This window comes from Lonchura striata, chromosome 1, assembly GCF_050655825.1.
Source record: "Lonchura striata isolate lonStrDom1 chromosome 1, ASM5065582v1, whole genome shotgun sequence".
NCBI classification, from domain to species: Eukaryota; Metazoa; Chordata; class Aves; order Passeriformes; family Estrildidae; genus Lonchura; species Lonchura striata.
This window is the reverse complement of record NC_140703.1, coordinates 115,974,374-115,990,167: the sequence shown is the minus strand read 5'-3', so window position 1 is coordinate 115,990,167 and position 15,794 is coordinate 115,974,374. Positions and strand designations below refer to the sequence as shown.

At 43.5% G+C, this 15,794-nt stretch overlaps 1 protein-coding gene across 1 annotated transcript in view; it reads left to right on the top strand.

The window, feature by feature from the left end:
* The first annotated feature begins 12,198 nt into the window (after positions 1-12,198).
* The window catches only part of KCNJ15 (potassium inwardly rectifying channel subfamily J member 15), a 36,870-nt gene continuing 33,274 nt past the window's right edge, over positions 12,199-15,794 (top strand). Inside the window, exon 1 of the mRNA XM_085587085.1 lies at positions 12,199-12,645. Within this exon, the coding sequence (XP_085443211.1) occupies positions 12,632-12,645 (14 nt within the window). The 5' untranslated portion in view covers positions 12,199-12,631. The remainder of the gene's footprint in view (positions 12,646-15,794) is intronic.

Below are 15,794 nucleotides of genomic sequence, written 5' to 3'. Positions count from 1 at the left end.
AATAATTTAAACACTATTTTAAAAATTATTGTAGCCAATAGCTCATGGTCAACCACAATGAAATATTTGATTTGGAATGGTCATTTGGGAAATCAGAAAACACTGAGCAAATTGAGCTTTCCCCATGAAATATGATGTCAGTAGACAATACCCAGCCAGCTCTCCTGGTACACAGTGTCAAAGACACTTAGATCCTAATCTTTGATTGACCTGTGGCACTTCCTATGGTAAATAATTAAATATACTCTTTGGTGGAAGAGGAGCCAGTCTAGTTTAAGGTGAAAACCATAATTTCTGTGAAGAATTACGAAAAGAAGCAGAAAGCAGATGGTCTATTCTATTTTAGTAGCAAACCTATTGCACTAAAATATTATTTCCTTCTTGGTGGTTTCTACATCATCTTAAAGAATGACAATAGGAGTGTCTTGCACAAATCACAGTTCCATTTTCAGGGTAGGACACCAGACTCCCCTTCCAAAAATGCAACTGTCCTGATCCACCATGAATATGTAAATTTTAGTAAGGGGTCTCTGAACATGTTCTAGATTGTGAGATTGCAAGGAAAAAGAATTGGTAATAATTAGGGCTGTAAACCTGTTTGTGTATTAAGAAGACAAAAATGTCACATTCGTTTCATAGAAGAGAAAATAAATTTCCACTTCTTTGTCTGACAGGTATAGAATTGGCAGGGCTGGCGATATTTAACTGTGAGTTATAGAAAAAACCTTCTAATTTTGACATTACATTGAAATTATTGCTTTGTCCAGAATTCTTATGCATAAAAGAATCTTCTCTTAATTATCTTTGAGCTAGCAGAAAAAGAAATGACAATGAGCTCGTTTAAAGAGATAATTATGAAATAAAACTTAATGAATGGCTGTGTTCCAAAAAAACACATACAGTTTCTTCCATGTAAATGTAGCTGGCCTTATAAGCATCTCAGGCTTATCTACAACATTCCCTGGCACCTTCTGGTTTAGAGCAAGTGCTGTGTGTTCACTATGGTGTTCAAAGATTCACTGGGAAGGGAGCAGTGAACCATGGAATATTTGGGGATGGAAGAATGTTTTGGTTTGAAAAGCCAGGTATCTTCTAAGGAAGGCAGGAACCTCCCTTGAAATGGAAAATGTAAACCCCCTCCCTCCAAATTATTATAGTTTTGAAATTAAGAGGCTCTCAGGAAAAGATATGGGAGTAGGAATAATAGATCTTTATCAGGGAAAAAATAAGAATAAATAAAGTAATACAAAACATCACTTCCAGAGTCAGAGCAGCCCTGTCCCCTGTGGGTCAGGGAGGTGTCTCAGTCCCATCCCAGGGGGGCTCAGCCCTCCTGCAGTGCCAGCTGTGCTTCTGCTGGAGCAGGATCCTGCACAAGGGGGGAGTTTTCCTCTGGAGCTCCCGGGCTGGGGGAGATGGGCCTGGGCTCCTCTGGGAATGCAGGGGGAAGAAAGCTGCTCCTCTGGGAATGCAGGGGGAAGAAAGCTGCTCCTCTGGGAATGCAGGGGGAAGAAAGCTGCTCCTCTGGGAATGCAGGGGGAAGAAGCTGCTCCTCTGGGAATGCAGTGGGGAAGAAAGCTGCTCCTCTGGGAATGCAGGGGGAAGAAAGCTGCTCCTTTGGGAATGCAGGGGGAAGAAAGCTGCTCCTCTGGGAATGCAGGGGGCAAAGGCTGCTGTGCTGTTCCCAGGTCAGATTGTATCCAGGTAGGAATGTTTGGCTCCTCCCCTGGGCAGAGCATCTCCCCATGGATGATGGAATTTTCTCAGCCATGCAGGGACACTCACTGGCCATGAACAGAAGATAATTAATAATTAATGGCCCATGAACAAAGAGATCTCCTGGAGGGAGGATTGGCTGTGGGAGAGATAAAGAAAAAACTGCCCAGTGAGCAGCAGAGAACTGCCCCTCCTCTGAGAGATGGGAATAGAACACATCCCCAGACTCATCTTGTATTTGCAACTCAAGACAAATGGACATGAAAAATCATCCACTTCCACGGATGATTCTTCCACTGTCCCAGGCTGCTCCAGCCCCAGTGTCCAACCTGGCCTTGGGCACTTCCAGGGATCCAGGGGCAGCCGCAGCTGCTCTGGGAAATCTGTTCCAGTTCCTCCTGGCATAAGCAGGGAGCTGAGAGCTTCTGGTCCCAGTCCCACGTCCTCCTGAGGTCTCACTGTGGCACTAACGAGGTTCAGTTTTCCAGGTATTAATTTCCTGTTCCATGTTGGCTCTCGGAGCTGTCAGGGTGAACTTGCAGAAGCTGAGGCAGCACTTTGTGAGGCACGTAATTATCCAACCTCTCCACCAGCCATGTGAAATCAAAAAATAGCCGTGCCAAAAGATAACTGTTTTGTAAGCACATCTCTCTTTGCTGAACCCAGAGGCCTCAGTGCTCAGTTAGTTAATCACAAAACAGACTGATTGTTTTATTAACATTAACAAAGCTCCTAATTTTGGCTTTCTGCCTTCGTGGAGACTTTGCTGTTCTGTCTGAAGTGACACTTTGAGATGTCCCTTTTCTCATAAATTGCTTCTTTTGGCTCATGTTTTAGATTTCCTATTTTCTCTTCTTTTGGCTCGTGTTTTAAGTTTCCCATTTCTTGTCAGATTTTACCAGTGAGCAGCCCATACAAAAATTTTAATGTTGGTTTCTCCTCAAACATAGGCTCTGAATTTTAACCTGCCTGGAATTTAAACACCACCTCCTCCTCAAGCAGCCTGAAAGATTAAAACAGTAAATTGACATGGATTTTTAAAACACAAACATCTTTCTAATAATTTCATTTTTGATGTGTTTTAAACTTTGGCAAAGCCTAAGAATTCTGTGTTTACTGCTTGCCAGAATGCTGCACATACTCCACAGCAAGTGGAATGCTGTTCACTCTCTGAAGTAATTTATTGTTATAAATCAAACTGCTGACTCTCCATTTCTAAACAAAGGAGGAATCACCAAAATTCAGCCTTTTCAACAGGAAGGGCTGGAACAGCAAAGCAACTACCCTGAGATGGTCTGGAGTAAAACTCAGTGACTGCATTGTCAGAGACTGCATGTCTTCCTTTTCTTATTCATAATTGGGATATTTAATTTATTTAATTAATAGGTCATGTTATTTTTTTTTAATTGCTGATTTTCACAGGAAAGAAAAAACTCCTCCCCATCTAATTCTACCACTTTATGTATCTATATATATATAGATATATATGTATATATATAAGATTCAAACTCTAGTACCAACTTTGATTTTGCCCTTTTTTTGCCATTACCTGGAAAATTCCTCTAAGACCACCAGGAATAACCAACCTATTCTTTTCTACTCTGAGTACTGCCCCTTCAGGAAGGATAGGACCAGTGAAAGAGTGTTTAAAAACATCAGAGAGATAAAAATGAGAGAAAACTGGTTTGAATTAGGTGTTTGTGTTATGGAAAAGAAGATTGAGTTTAGATAGAGCAAGCTTTCAATTATATAAAAGATGTGGGGAGGAAAATCTGATCAAAACAAGTCCCTGTGAGTGGGTTCAGTGTACAGAGAACCATTCAGGAGATGAACCCTGTCCCACCTCATGCACTATTGGATCTCTAACCTGACATTTCTAAGGAAATATTTATCCCCAGACATGTATTTATATATAAATAAATATAAATATAAATATAAATATAAATATAAATATAAATATAAATATAAATATATATATATATATGTCCATTTGGTTTCCATTAAACTTGAAATGCACATTCAAATTCACAGCTCTCATTTCTCTTGATTTAAATGCTGGCTGTAAAAGACTCAGATCTGCAAAGCTGACAAAGTTGCTCTTAAAATCCTGTTTATGGCAAAGAGAAAGTTCATCTCATGTAGTAACAAAGCTGTGAATTCACTAAAATCTTAAGAACATAATCATGACTATTCTAGATCTAATAGTTACAGAAAACAATAGTGCTTGAATTCTAATTGATATCTGTGTGATTTTCAGTGGACCCTCAGTGGAGAGGGTTACAAGCTTTTCCTCTTGTTTAAGAAGGAGATGCATGAAGTGCACATGAAATACCTGCTCAAATTGGATGCTGAATCAGGAGCTTAATTGGTTGAAAATCTCCAGCTCTGCCTGGAGCTTTTCTCTCCATTTTGGCTGAGTCCCTGAGAGCAGCTCTGCTCATTTGCAGTCCAGTAATATCAAAATCACCAGGCATGAGGACACAGTTTGCTTCTGGTGAAAGCAGGAACAGTTTGTGATCATTCGTGTTCAGAGCTGCACTAGAACAAAACATAATCGAGGTCAGCTTTTTAAGGGGAAAAAATAAAATATGAGAGGTCTGGGAGCTGAACCTATGGACTGCAAGGGCCAGAGGAGCATTCCTGGGTAGGAAATACAGCTGGAGAGGCGCTGCCAGGAGAATGGCCAGCCTTCAACACTTCTCCAGTCCCAGAAATCAGGGATATCTCCCAGAAAAACCTCTTGAAAATCTCCTTTCTAACTCTTGAGAGGGAATGGATTGACACTTAAAAGGGGGATGCAGAATCAGAGGCTTCTGAGGTGGTTCTGAGTGGCATTCAGGGGCCAAGGTTATTTGACATTTTTGATATCACATTTTATTTTGGTTAGAAAATTGACCTAATTAAAATTAAGATGTAATGGATTTGGATAGTATTCAAATGTATCAGAAACATAGATTAAGTTTTGTATTTTGTTAGGGCCATGTACAGCTGTTTATACAGTTATAAATGCATAAACTTGCATCCCTTAGAACAGATGATAGAAAAGGCAGCAGAAGTTTCTTTTGAAAAACTTACTTTTAACCTGGCAATGATATTTTTCACCTCACAAGTTGCTGCACTGTGTTCTGTTTTCATACAGTTTTTAAGGATTTTCTTGCTTCTTTCTAGGTTAAATGTTGTGGCAGGAGTGGCTGGAAAAGTTTTGTTAAAAACAGTTAAAAAAATGTTAAAGAGTATTAAAAGTTTAACTTCTGTGCTCATGGTATAAGGGCAATCTGGCTCTTCCTTCACATTCCTCTTTGGCAATTGCACAGTGAGAAAGGGGGGAAAAGCAAATTCTGAATTCATGAATCCTTTAAAATCTCCAGTGCAATGGAATTAAGGAAAGCTTTCTGAGTGTGCACAGCTATTTCTCTGGGAAGAAATCTCCCGAAGCAGCATTGCAGATTGAAGGAAGCTTTTCAACATCTGTGAAATGCAGACTGTAAGTGGAGCTGAAAAGAACCCAAAACCTGTGAAAACACCCGGTCAAACCACCCAGACAACTTCATCTGGGTTCCCTCTAGTGCTGCCTGAGGCAAGAAAAACAGAACCTGCAGGCAACTTTATCCAGGCATCACTAAAGAGTCTTGTTCAGTGAGTTCCTGTCTAGCACCATTCCCACAGCCAGGGAAAGCATCCTCTGGATGTTTTGGGATTTTTTTAGGGTTTGCTGGAGCTTTCACTGAGTCTCCAACACCTGCTGCTGTTTCTAAAGAGTCTCATCCTCACTCAATGCAGCTGAAATTTCATTTCCTCAGGGTCTGCACACAGCACCTGAAGTTTCTGCAGTTTCCTTGGCACTCAGGATGTCCGTGGCAGCTTTTCCTGGGATAGAGCAAGTTGGAAGTTTGTCTCCTGTTCTGTAGAGGCAGACAACCACTATTGCAAGCAGAGGGAAAAAGGCAGCTTTGCTCCCAGTTTTTCCAAATCCATAGCCTTGCCCTGGAGCTTTACTCCATCATTTCTGCTCAGCTTCAAGAGTCTCAGCCTGCTGCCTCCTTTCTGTGCTTCCTCCTGCCAGCTTTCCCTCTTTCCAGGATGCTTAAAACTCTCTTGTTTTCCACTAAAAAAAGGGATCACGGGTTGCATTTGTCCCTCTCACAGATTCCAAGTGGCCAACGCTGGCATTAAGATTCAAAATTCAGCAGTGGTTGTCCAACTAAAGAAAGCTCACCAGCCTTGAGTTTCTTATGAATTAGCTCCTGGAAAAAGATCCACAGTTCAAAATGTCCAAATGGGTTCGTGCTTCCCAGGATTTGGAAGCCCACAGCAGAAGCCCTGAAACACAGCCCCTGGGAAGTAACTAAAACACGGGTAAGTTTATAATGAAAAAACATATAATTCTCTTTATTTTCCATGTGCTAAGGAGGGAAAAAAAGGAGGAAAAAATGTTTCCTTCTGCTTTGCTTTAAATGTCCCAGTGTGTGAACACACACCAGGCACGAGTTAAAAGAGGGGCTGAAAATACAAAACCTATAATGGATGTCTAGACTTGGAGTCACTTCCAACGCCTTAATATTCCTGCCCATGGGTGAGAACAAGGTGGGTATGTCCACTCTCAATCAGCAGCATGTTCCTCCACATTTTCTCCTAATTTTTTTTACTCCACAGAAATGAAACTCAACAGCCACTTTACAGACATTTAATTAAACAATTCCCTTCCCTTTAAAAATTTTACATCAAGTTGTCTCAAAAGGCACAGGACTGAGGCATGACTTTTATAGACAGGGAAAAAAATAGTTAGACCACAAGGAGCAAATTAAAGCAATAGTTAAAAAATGAACTGCTAATTCAACCACATCTTCAATGGAAAATTCATATTACAATGCAAACACCAGCATATTTCTTTCTCCTTTGTGAGTTTAACTTGGAACCTCACCACAGCTTTAAAACTGGATGAAAAGCAAAGAGGTTTGGAGTGAGAATTTCTAGCATCTGTTTTGCTGTGGCAGCATTACAAGAAAAAAAGGCCCTTGTATTAAAAGATAGCTGAGGATGTTTGGCTCAGTTTTCTGACCTTGATCTTCATGTTGACACTGAGAAAATCTGATCACTATACCGTAATTTACTTTTTTTTTCCTTTCTGCAAACTATAATTCTGCACTTTCCAATTATTTCTGATGTTATTTGAGAGACATTTCCAGGACCTCAGCATGACAGACAGGTCTTGGGATTTTTTGCTAAAGGTTACAGGATGTACAGTTTGAAAACTGTCAAATTAAATAATCAGTCCACTGCAGTTACAGGAGGATAGGATCAGAGGGCTGGAACACATCTGTGCTGGAGACAGGGTGGGAGGGCTGGGATTGTTCAGCCTGGAGAAGTCTCCAGGGAGAGCTCAGAGCCCTTTCCAGTGCCTGAAGGGGCTCCAGGAGAGCTGGAGAGGGACTGGGGACAAGGGAAGGAGTGATAGAACATGGAAGAATGGATTAAAATGGCAAGAGAGTAGGCTTAGATGGGATATTGAGCAGGAATTTTTCCCTGTGAGGGTGGCAGGCCCTGGCACAGGGTGCCCAGAGCAGCTGGGGCTGCCCCTGGATCCCTGGCAGTGCCCAGGGCCAGGTTGGACACTGGGGCTGGAGCAGCCTGGGACAGTGGGAGGTGTCCCTGCCATGGCAGGGGTGGCGTTGGATGGGCTTTAAGCCCATCCAACCCAGACCATTCATGATTCCACAAGTTTAAATTGGTGTCTTAGGTTGGAAAGGGAAGGTGTATTCTATCAGCATCTGTCAGAGGTGGGGCAGTTCTCTGCTGCTCACTGGGCAGATTTTCTTTATGTCTCCCACAACCAATCCTCCCTCCAGGAGGATAAGATAATTATTAATTATCTTCTGTCCATGGCCAGAGAGTGTCCCTGCATGGCTGAGAAAATTCCATCATCCATGGGGAGATGTTCTGTCCAGGGGAAGAGCCAAACATTCCTACCTGGATCCAATCTGACCTGGGAGCAGCACAGCAGCCTTTGCCCCCTGCATTCCCAGAGGAGCAGCTTTCTTCCCCCTGCATTCCCAAAGAAGCAGCTTTATCCCCACTGCATTCCCAGAGGAGCAGCTTTCTTCCCCCTGCATTCCCAGAGGAGCCCAGGCCCATCTCCCCCAGCCCTGGAGCTCCAGAGGAAAATTCCCCCCTTGTGCAGGATCCTGCTCCAGCAGAAGCACAGCTGGCACTGCAGGAGGGCTGAGCCCCCCTGGGATGGGGCTGAGCCACCTCCCTGACACACAGGGGACAGGGCATGTTCTGACTGTTGATTTTTTATTTTTTGTTTGTATTATTTCATTTGTATTTTTAATTTTCCTAGTAAAGAGCTGCTGTTCCTACTCCCATATATTTGACTGAGAGCCTCTTAATTTCAAAATTAAAATAATTCAGAGGGAGGGGGTTTACATTTTCCATTTCGAGGGAGGCTCCTGCCTTCCTTAGCAGACACCTGTCTTTCACACCAAGACAACTGGTGATGGAATTCCCCAGCTCTGTTGCTTGGTGCTTGCCTATCCTGAAAGAAAGGCCAGAAGCAGCATCTTGTGCCACAGCAGTGCCATGGCCAGGATCACCAAGCAGGAATTGTCCCCTTGCACCTCTAAGGAGCTGCTTGGACCCTCAATTAACCTCTGGACCTCCAGTTGCTACAGGAGGATGCAGGATCTCTGAGGTCAATTACTCAAGGGTAGGAATTCGCCCTCTGATTACAAAACATCTGACCCTGTGTACATTTTCAAGATTTTTTCTCACCAGGAATGGTTAAGAAGTAGCCAGAATACAGTTCATACATAATCAGAGTTGTAATGGGGTGTTAAACATTGTGGAAGATGAGGTACTTGTACCAAGGATTTAATACAGCAGTGGCTCCCTTCACATCACAGACAACTTTGTTCTTGAGGCTTGAAGGTTTGCTGACAAATGAGTGCTGAATCCTGACCCTTGTGATATCAGCAGTAATTTGTCATGTGCTTTCAGTCACAAGGTTTACCACTGGCATGATGTTTTATAGAAAATCAGAGTAGTTTTTTTTCTCCTTGGAACGCATGGTGTGGTTTGATCGGTAAAAATACAAGATTTCATTGTTTTACTGAAGTCTTCTTTGGATTCTTGAGTTTGCCTGCTGTGATGCCACACTGTGACTGAGTGTTTTGGCTTTCGCAAGAAGCAGAAAAAGGGATTTTATAGCAACCCCTTCAGTTAATGGATCTGTCAGAGTCTTTACACTACAGCCTCATTAAGTGCACTTTTAGCTGAAAACAATTGTCCAGTGACAGTGACAAGGAGAACACAAGCAAATAAAAAGTTATATTTCCTACAGGAGTGGACTAAATAATTGATTTTATATCCAAGTGATCTATGGGAAATGCAATGCCAGCTGTTCCGATACAAATAGGAAAGAATTAATTTCTGCACAAGGAAAATCTGTATTGATCAGCCGAGCCTCATTAACCACTCACTAGTCAGACCATTGAAAGTAAACTTTAGGATATCACTTTTGTGGAAATTTGTTTCCCTTCCTCAGTGTGAATCAAGCAGAGGAGTAATTTTTTGAAGTGAAGCAAACACTGGTTTGGTGATCCATAATCTCAGCTGGGCTTGTAATTCCAGTTTGGAAGAACTCAGCCTCACAGCTCTGCTTCTGCCTGGTCTGGGATCTCCTAGGGAGATCCTTCTGTGGCTGAGAGAACCACTCAGGATCCCATTTTCTGGGGGAGAATATAAATCAGCTGAGAGTTGATATAAACCATGGGTACCACTGCAAAAGCCTGGCCTAGGTCCCACAGAAGGAGTATGTGGTGACGGGAATCTGCTGAAGGATTCTCCCGAGTTCCTGTGTTCCCAAGGATCAAATTTTGAATGCCCCCACAAACACATCCTTTCAAGCTGTCCAAAAACCAAAGGTGAAGCAACAGGACTGAGTAGGAAACCCTGACATCTCCAATCAGGCCACAGAGATTTGTGAGGCTGCAGTAAAAGATCTACTCCCAGATTTTTGGTGATTTGCCTTAGAGGAACCCAAAAGATCAGGGCTTCCTACTTTTCCTTGTTTCTTTACCCCTGGATTACCAAAGAACATGCAAGAGTGTGCTTGTGGGGGCTTTGCTGAATTCTTTAACATCAGTACAAAGCCTGATCTCGGAGTCGTGCAACACACAGGAAACCAGGTGCCCACATTTAAATTGAAACCTGCTCAATCTCGTGCTTGGGGAACACTTTTGCAAGTTTCCCAAGGAGAACACTGCAAAGGTAAATCTTGTCCCACCTTGTAGGGGGAGAAAAGTAAGAGACTTTCCTTTTCACATCTCAGTTTGTATGGAAATCAGGCAAAATGAGTGAGCCATTTCAGTCCTGTGCAGAAAAAGAAAACAGACCATGAGGAGCAGTGTCGGGGCTGGTCTGTGCTGTGAGGATCTGCCACCATCCCATCCCCAAACCCCACCAGCCCAAACTGGAGTGACCCCCAGATGGAGTGATTGCCAGGAAATCTGGAGAAGGAGATGAAAATCTGTATAAACACACAGAACATGAAATTCTGCACTTGTCATGCTCTGACTTTGACCATAGCTCTTTCCCCATCACATCTCCCTAATGATGTTTGAAGATGGATTTGCTGCCAAACCATTTTTGCTGTAAATTTTTTTTTTATATTCCTGAGCTGAAAATCAGCATGCATCAACACAGACATTGATACTCTTCCATATACAATTTTTGTTTAATATAATTTGAGGCACAAAATCCTGAAACTCTACAAAATTCTAAATCCTGCTGGGCCTGACAGACCACAAATTTTCTGCCTGTCGTTCCTAAGAGAAGACTGTTTCAATAAGTCTGAGAAGTTGAAAAGACCATCTGTTGGTTAACTTTGACACCTGAAAATCACAGGCACATCTCATTTGAATTTTCAAGGTTATTGGACTATATGCACTGTTGTATTTTTATTGAACCATAAACACTGATAAAGCAATTTCAACAAAAGATCAGCTTTCACCTCAGAGGATGTGGGCTCAAGTTTGCCTGTTGCACTGTACTAAAACAAATATGTTTGTCTGAATTCTTCCAACCAAAGAGCAAAAACATCACTGGGAGCCAGTGAGTTCTGATACAGAGAGAGAGCTGGCTCAGCTTTAGTCCATGTGGCCAAGGAGGCCGCTGGCAGCTGGGCTGGATGAGGAATTGTGTGTCCAGCAGGAGCAGGGCAGGGATTGTCCCTCTGGGCTGGCTCGGAGAGGCCCCTCCAGGGCTGTGCCCAGTTCTGGTCCTGCAGGAGAGACCTGGAGGGGCTGGAGCGTGTCCAGGGCAGGGAACGGAGCTGGGAAGGGGCTGGAGAGTTCCTGAGGGAGCTGGGAAGGGGCTGGAGAGTTCCTGAGGGAGCTGGGAAGGGGCTGAGCCTGGAGCAAAGGAGGCTCAGGGGGACCTTGTGGCTCTGCACAGCTCCTGCCAGGAGCGGGGGTCAGGATCTTCTGCCTGTCTCAAGTGAAAGAATGAGAGGAAATGGCCTCAAGTTGCACCAGGGGAGGTTCAGATTAGATATGAGAAAAAAAATTCTCTACAAGAGAAGTCAGGCATTGAAATGCACTGCCCAGGGAGGTTTGGTGTCACTGTCTGTGGGAGTGTTCAGGTGAGTCTGGATGTGGCCTTGGGGACAGAGTTTGGGGTGATGCTGGTGGGGCTGGGGTGGCACTGGGTGATCCCGGAGGGCTCTTCCCACCCTGATGATTCTGGGATTCTGTGATCTCTGCTTGCAGTTGTATCCCTGTGATCTCTCATTGTAGTTGTGCACATGCAGACTTGTGCTGGAAGTCCATGATTTACTGCTGTATGTTTAATTTTTGTGTGTTGGATATAGAGAAAAACTGCACAGAATTGCAAGTGAAAGTGGAGAAATGGAGGCCAGAAAAGTTGTGTCTGTTCTATAGGAGCAAAAGCTGAGCTCAGTTTTTTCCCTGTGTGCTGTAATTTCTATGGTAAATTGTTAATGCCTTTCATTTACAGTATTCCTGAGAAATGCCAATGGGCTATTTCCCTAATCCAGATGCACCAAAAATAAAGCTATATAATATACTTGGAATTTTAATATCAGGGATAAAACCAGAAAAACTTTACAAAGAATCACCACTGTAAACAAGCCATGCTGTATGTATTTAATTTATCTGCTTAGTACAGAGGCAGCATCTGTTTTCAGTGAGATGCTGCTTTTTTAAAATTTTCTTTCTCGAACTCAGCAGCTGGAATAAATGAAACAGCAGCCAAATTAACAGTTGGAGGGAATGATTCTGCTGGAATGAGGGCATGGAAGGACAGTTGAGGAGGACAGTGGCAGGAGTTGTAAGCTCAGGATGTCCCAGGAATAAGTCCCAGGCACCTCCATACACAGCTCCATCTCAGACAAGTTTCTTGCAGTGCTGCTGATTCCTCTCTTATCACTTTCCTCCCACAGAGCTGCAGGAAGCAGAGGAGTGAAGGAGAGGTTGCTCTGAACCCACCACACATCCATGATGTTGGAAAATTCCTGCAGGACACGGGCCACAGTGTTGCAATAGGAATAAACCTGCCCCTCTCCGCTCTGTAACTGGAGAGCCAAACATTTTGGCCTCAAGTCACGTTCTTAAGCTTCTTCCTGGATTCCAGTTTCCAAAATACCAAAGTATAAATTCTCTTCTTTCTTCTTTTGCTCTCCAGCCCTTGGGCTCACCACCTCAACCTGCTCCAGCAGCTGGGAGTGAGGGAGCTGCAGGAGCAGGCAGGGCTGGAGGGAAGGACAGAGCCCCAGGAACCAGCAGGGCAGGACAGGGGTGAGATGAACTTCCCAACCCTCAGCAGCTGCCTGCCATCACCCTCAGGAGGTGCCATTGGGAAGAGGAGCCCCTTGCTGCTCAGGAAGGACCATGAATAAATGAAAAAAAAAAGGTATTTTGGATGGGTGCATGGCAGAGTGGGCAGACAGTGAAGGGTTGGCATGGCTGGCCACAAGGAATAGGGGAATGAGTTTAAATTGCCTTTATTCCAGTGAAGAAAATTAACTGGGTTTTTAATCATCCTAATTAAAGTTTTTATCACACTAGATTGTCTTGGTTAGAAGCAGGGCTCCATTATAACTTGAACAATTAAGGATCTCTGTTTAAATACATTTTCTAGCCCTGTGTTTTCTCTCAGAGGGTCTGAACCTTTCTAACACTTAGGTCCCTCCATGCTGCCAGAGAGAGCTGAGTGGATTTGAGAATAGTACCTGGAATATTCTTCATTTCCTTCTCTCCATGGCTGTGTGGCACTTCAGAGCTCTGGCTGCTGGTTTGCACTTATGGAATGTTATTTTCTTTAACAGTGGCACTGGAATTAAAATGTAAAATCCCCCTCCTGTCCCCTTCCCCTTTACAATGCACCCACATTAGGAGCCCACCCAGGGAAAGGATCAGCCTGCCAGAAGCTGGAATATTTTGGATGAGAAACCCTACACAAATGCAAGATGATAGTGCTGATAGCATTAACTACCTTGTAGCTCTGTGTTTCAGGCGTTGGAGAAGACTGAATGATTCCCAGACTGTGTTTGCAGTAATAGCTTTGCACAAAGAGGTCACTTAGAGATAAAGTGGCAGTTAATTCAAACCAGAATTTCAGGCTTAGCTTTGCCTTTTTCCCTCCTCTTTGAAGGAAATGAGAGGTGACACAATTGGATTAGCTACACATTTTAGGCTTTTTCAGAAACTGGGATATTATTTGCTGAAAAGATTGTAACAGTTCCAGGCTGATAAATGCAGTACATTGTTTTTGGCATACATATCAATTCTTAAAACAAATGCTCTTTACCAGAAATTTTGTAGAAGCTCTTTTGGACTCTGGATAGTCTATTAGGTAAATATGGGCTTTGCAGCACTATAGGAAAATGTAGAGTTTTACAGAAGCTTTTCAAAGCTTGGCAATACCATCCAACACAGCTTCCTTAACTTGATAACAAAGCTCTTGAGATACAAAGCTCTTGAGATAAGAAGAGTGAGGGAGATAGAGAGGTACTTTGATTGGCAAATGTGTCAGGAACAGAGATACAAAAATGGGAATCTGTGTGAGGCTATTCCAGAAACCCGAGAGAAGCAAAGGATCCTTTTCTTCTCCAACACCACAGGGATGTCTGGGATCACAGGAGGTGAGAGTGATCCAGTCTGCCAAGGAATGTGTGAAAACCTGCCTTCTAGAAAGTGCCTTTGTTCTGTGTGCACACATTTGCCAGTGTGGGGGTACAAATTCAGGTTTTATCTGCACACAGGTGCCTGTCTCAATGCAGATACAGACTGCAATTACTTTAATTTAATTGACCTTCATTTCAGTAACTGCTGGCAGCTCTTCAGGGAGGACCATTTCTCATAGCTCTTTCCATCATTCAGTTGGTTTCATCTTTGCTCGAGTTCTGTGAAACATTTTCCTTGCTGTGGAGCTCCAGTTAAGGAAGGATTCACCTGCTTTGGAGTCTGCTCCCAGACCCAGAACTGGCAGGACATCTTGTAATGTGCTGTGTCCAAACACTGTCTTGCCAAAGCTGGAACGAAATTGCCTTGTTCAGTTTTGATAGCTCCAGATTCCTGGAGGTTCAACTTATTGGAAATCCAGAGCCCTTTCCATGGCCTGGCTCTGAGGGCCAAGCTCCAGAAGAAAATCAGTGTGGCTTAGTGAGTTCTTCTGGACAGGAGCTGCCTTTTTGGACAGCAGGGAGGAAAAGTCACATCAGCGCCCACGGTGTGGCCAGGACCAGGTGTTGCCTTCTTGCTGTCCAAAACCAGCTTATCTCCACCATCCAGGTGGGAATTTTGGATGGTTTTTGAGACAGGCTCACCTGTGTGGCTCTCTGAGTTGTCATCCCCTGCCTCAACTGGCTTAGTAGAATTTTATCCATTATATTCACTGGAAATCTTTTGGCTTTGGTCACAGTAGAGGTTTTTCCTGCTTTGATTGACCTGTGAAAACACCTCAAACCTCCTGTGCCCAAGTGCAGGGCTGTGTTAAGGGATAGCTCCTGCCAGTCCTCTAAGGTGGCTTTGGCTGATTTTCAGGCCACTGGTTGGCAAGGATGAAGAAATCTCCCTGCAGATCTGCTGGGATATATTCAAGGAAGTGATAAAAAACCAAGTGAAGGAAGTTATTGAAAAGTACACATAGTTAATGATGGTGTAGATGAGCAATAAAACAAGGCAATATGGGGAAAATGTAAACAAGCCAGGCCTGAAGGGAAACAAAAGAAGTAAAAGTATCTTGCAGAGCACTGAAAAAACCACTCTTAAGACTGGATAAACAGGGAGAGATCTGAGGGAAGATTGGGAAAGCAAATTGCAGAGCAGTGTCCTAAGAGTTAACTTCTGTGGAAATGCAGTTGGGCCAATAATACCAACAATTATAGGAGGAAAAAAAAAAATAAAGTGGTGAACCACATAGCCCAAAGGTGAAGTAAATATGGAAGAAATATTTTGAAGCCTGCCTTAGCCAGCTTTAGGAGATTGCAGTTCATCCCTGCAATGCAAACACTGTGGACAGGTTTGAAAGGGCTCAGTTCAACCAGCAGAAAACTCTGCTCCAAGAAGGAGTTAAAAGAAGTCCTCCATGAAGGGATAAATAGCACAGCTGGCCTTTGAGGGACACAAACATCTGAAAAGGTGTATTGGAGCAAGTGGAGGTTGGAGGTAGCTGAGTAAAGAAAAGAGTGGAATGAACCCTGAGGAAAAGAGTTCCTTTCATTCCAAGCAATCCAGAGGTGTAATTCATTGTCCTGATGAAATCAATTGTCAACAGGCTGCACTCAAGGCACAGGATAGGAGACAGAATGGTTCAAATCAGAGAATGTTGCAGTGGCCAAGGTTTCAGAAGCCAGGGAATACATGGAAAAGTGTGGAGTGTGCAGGCACTCCCTGTGTGTCCAATGTCAATGATTCAGCTGAGGTATGCTGTGGGAAGCAGAAAAAACTCAGGGAAAAACATGGAATTGTAGAATGATTTGGGTTGGAAGGGACCTTAAAGCCCACCCAGTGCCACCCCTGCCATGGCAGGGACACCTTCCACTGTCCCAGGCTGCTCCA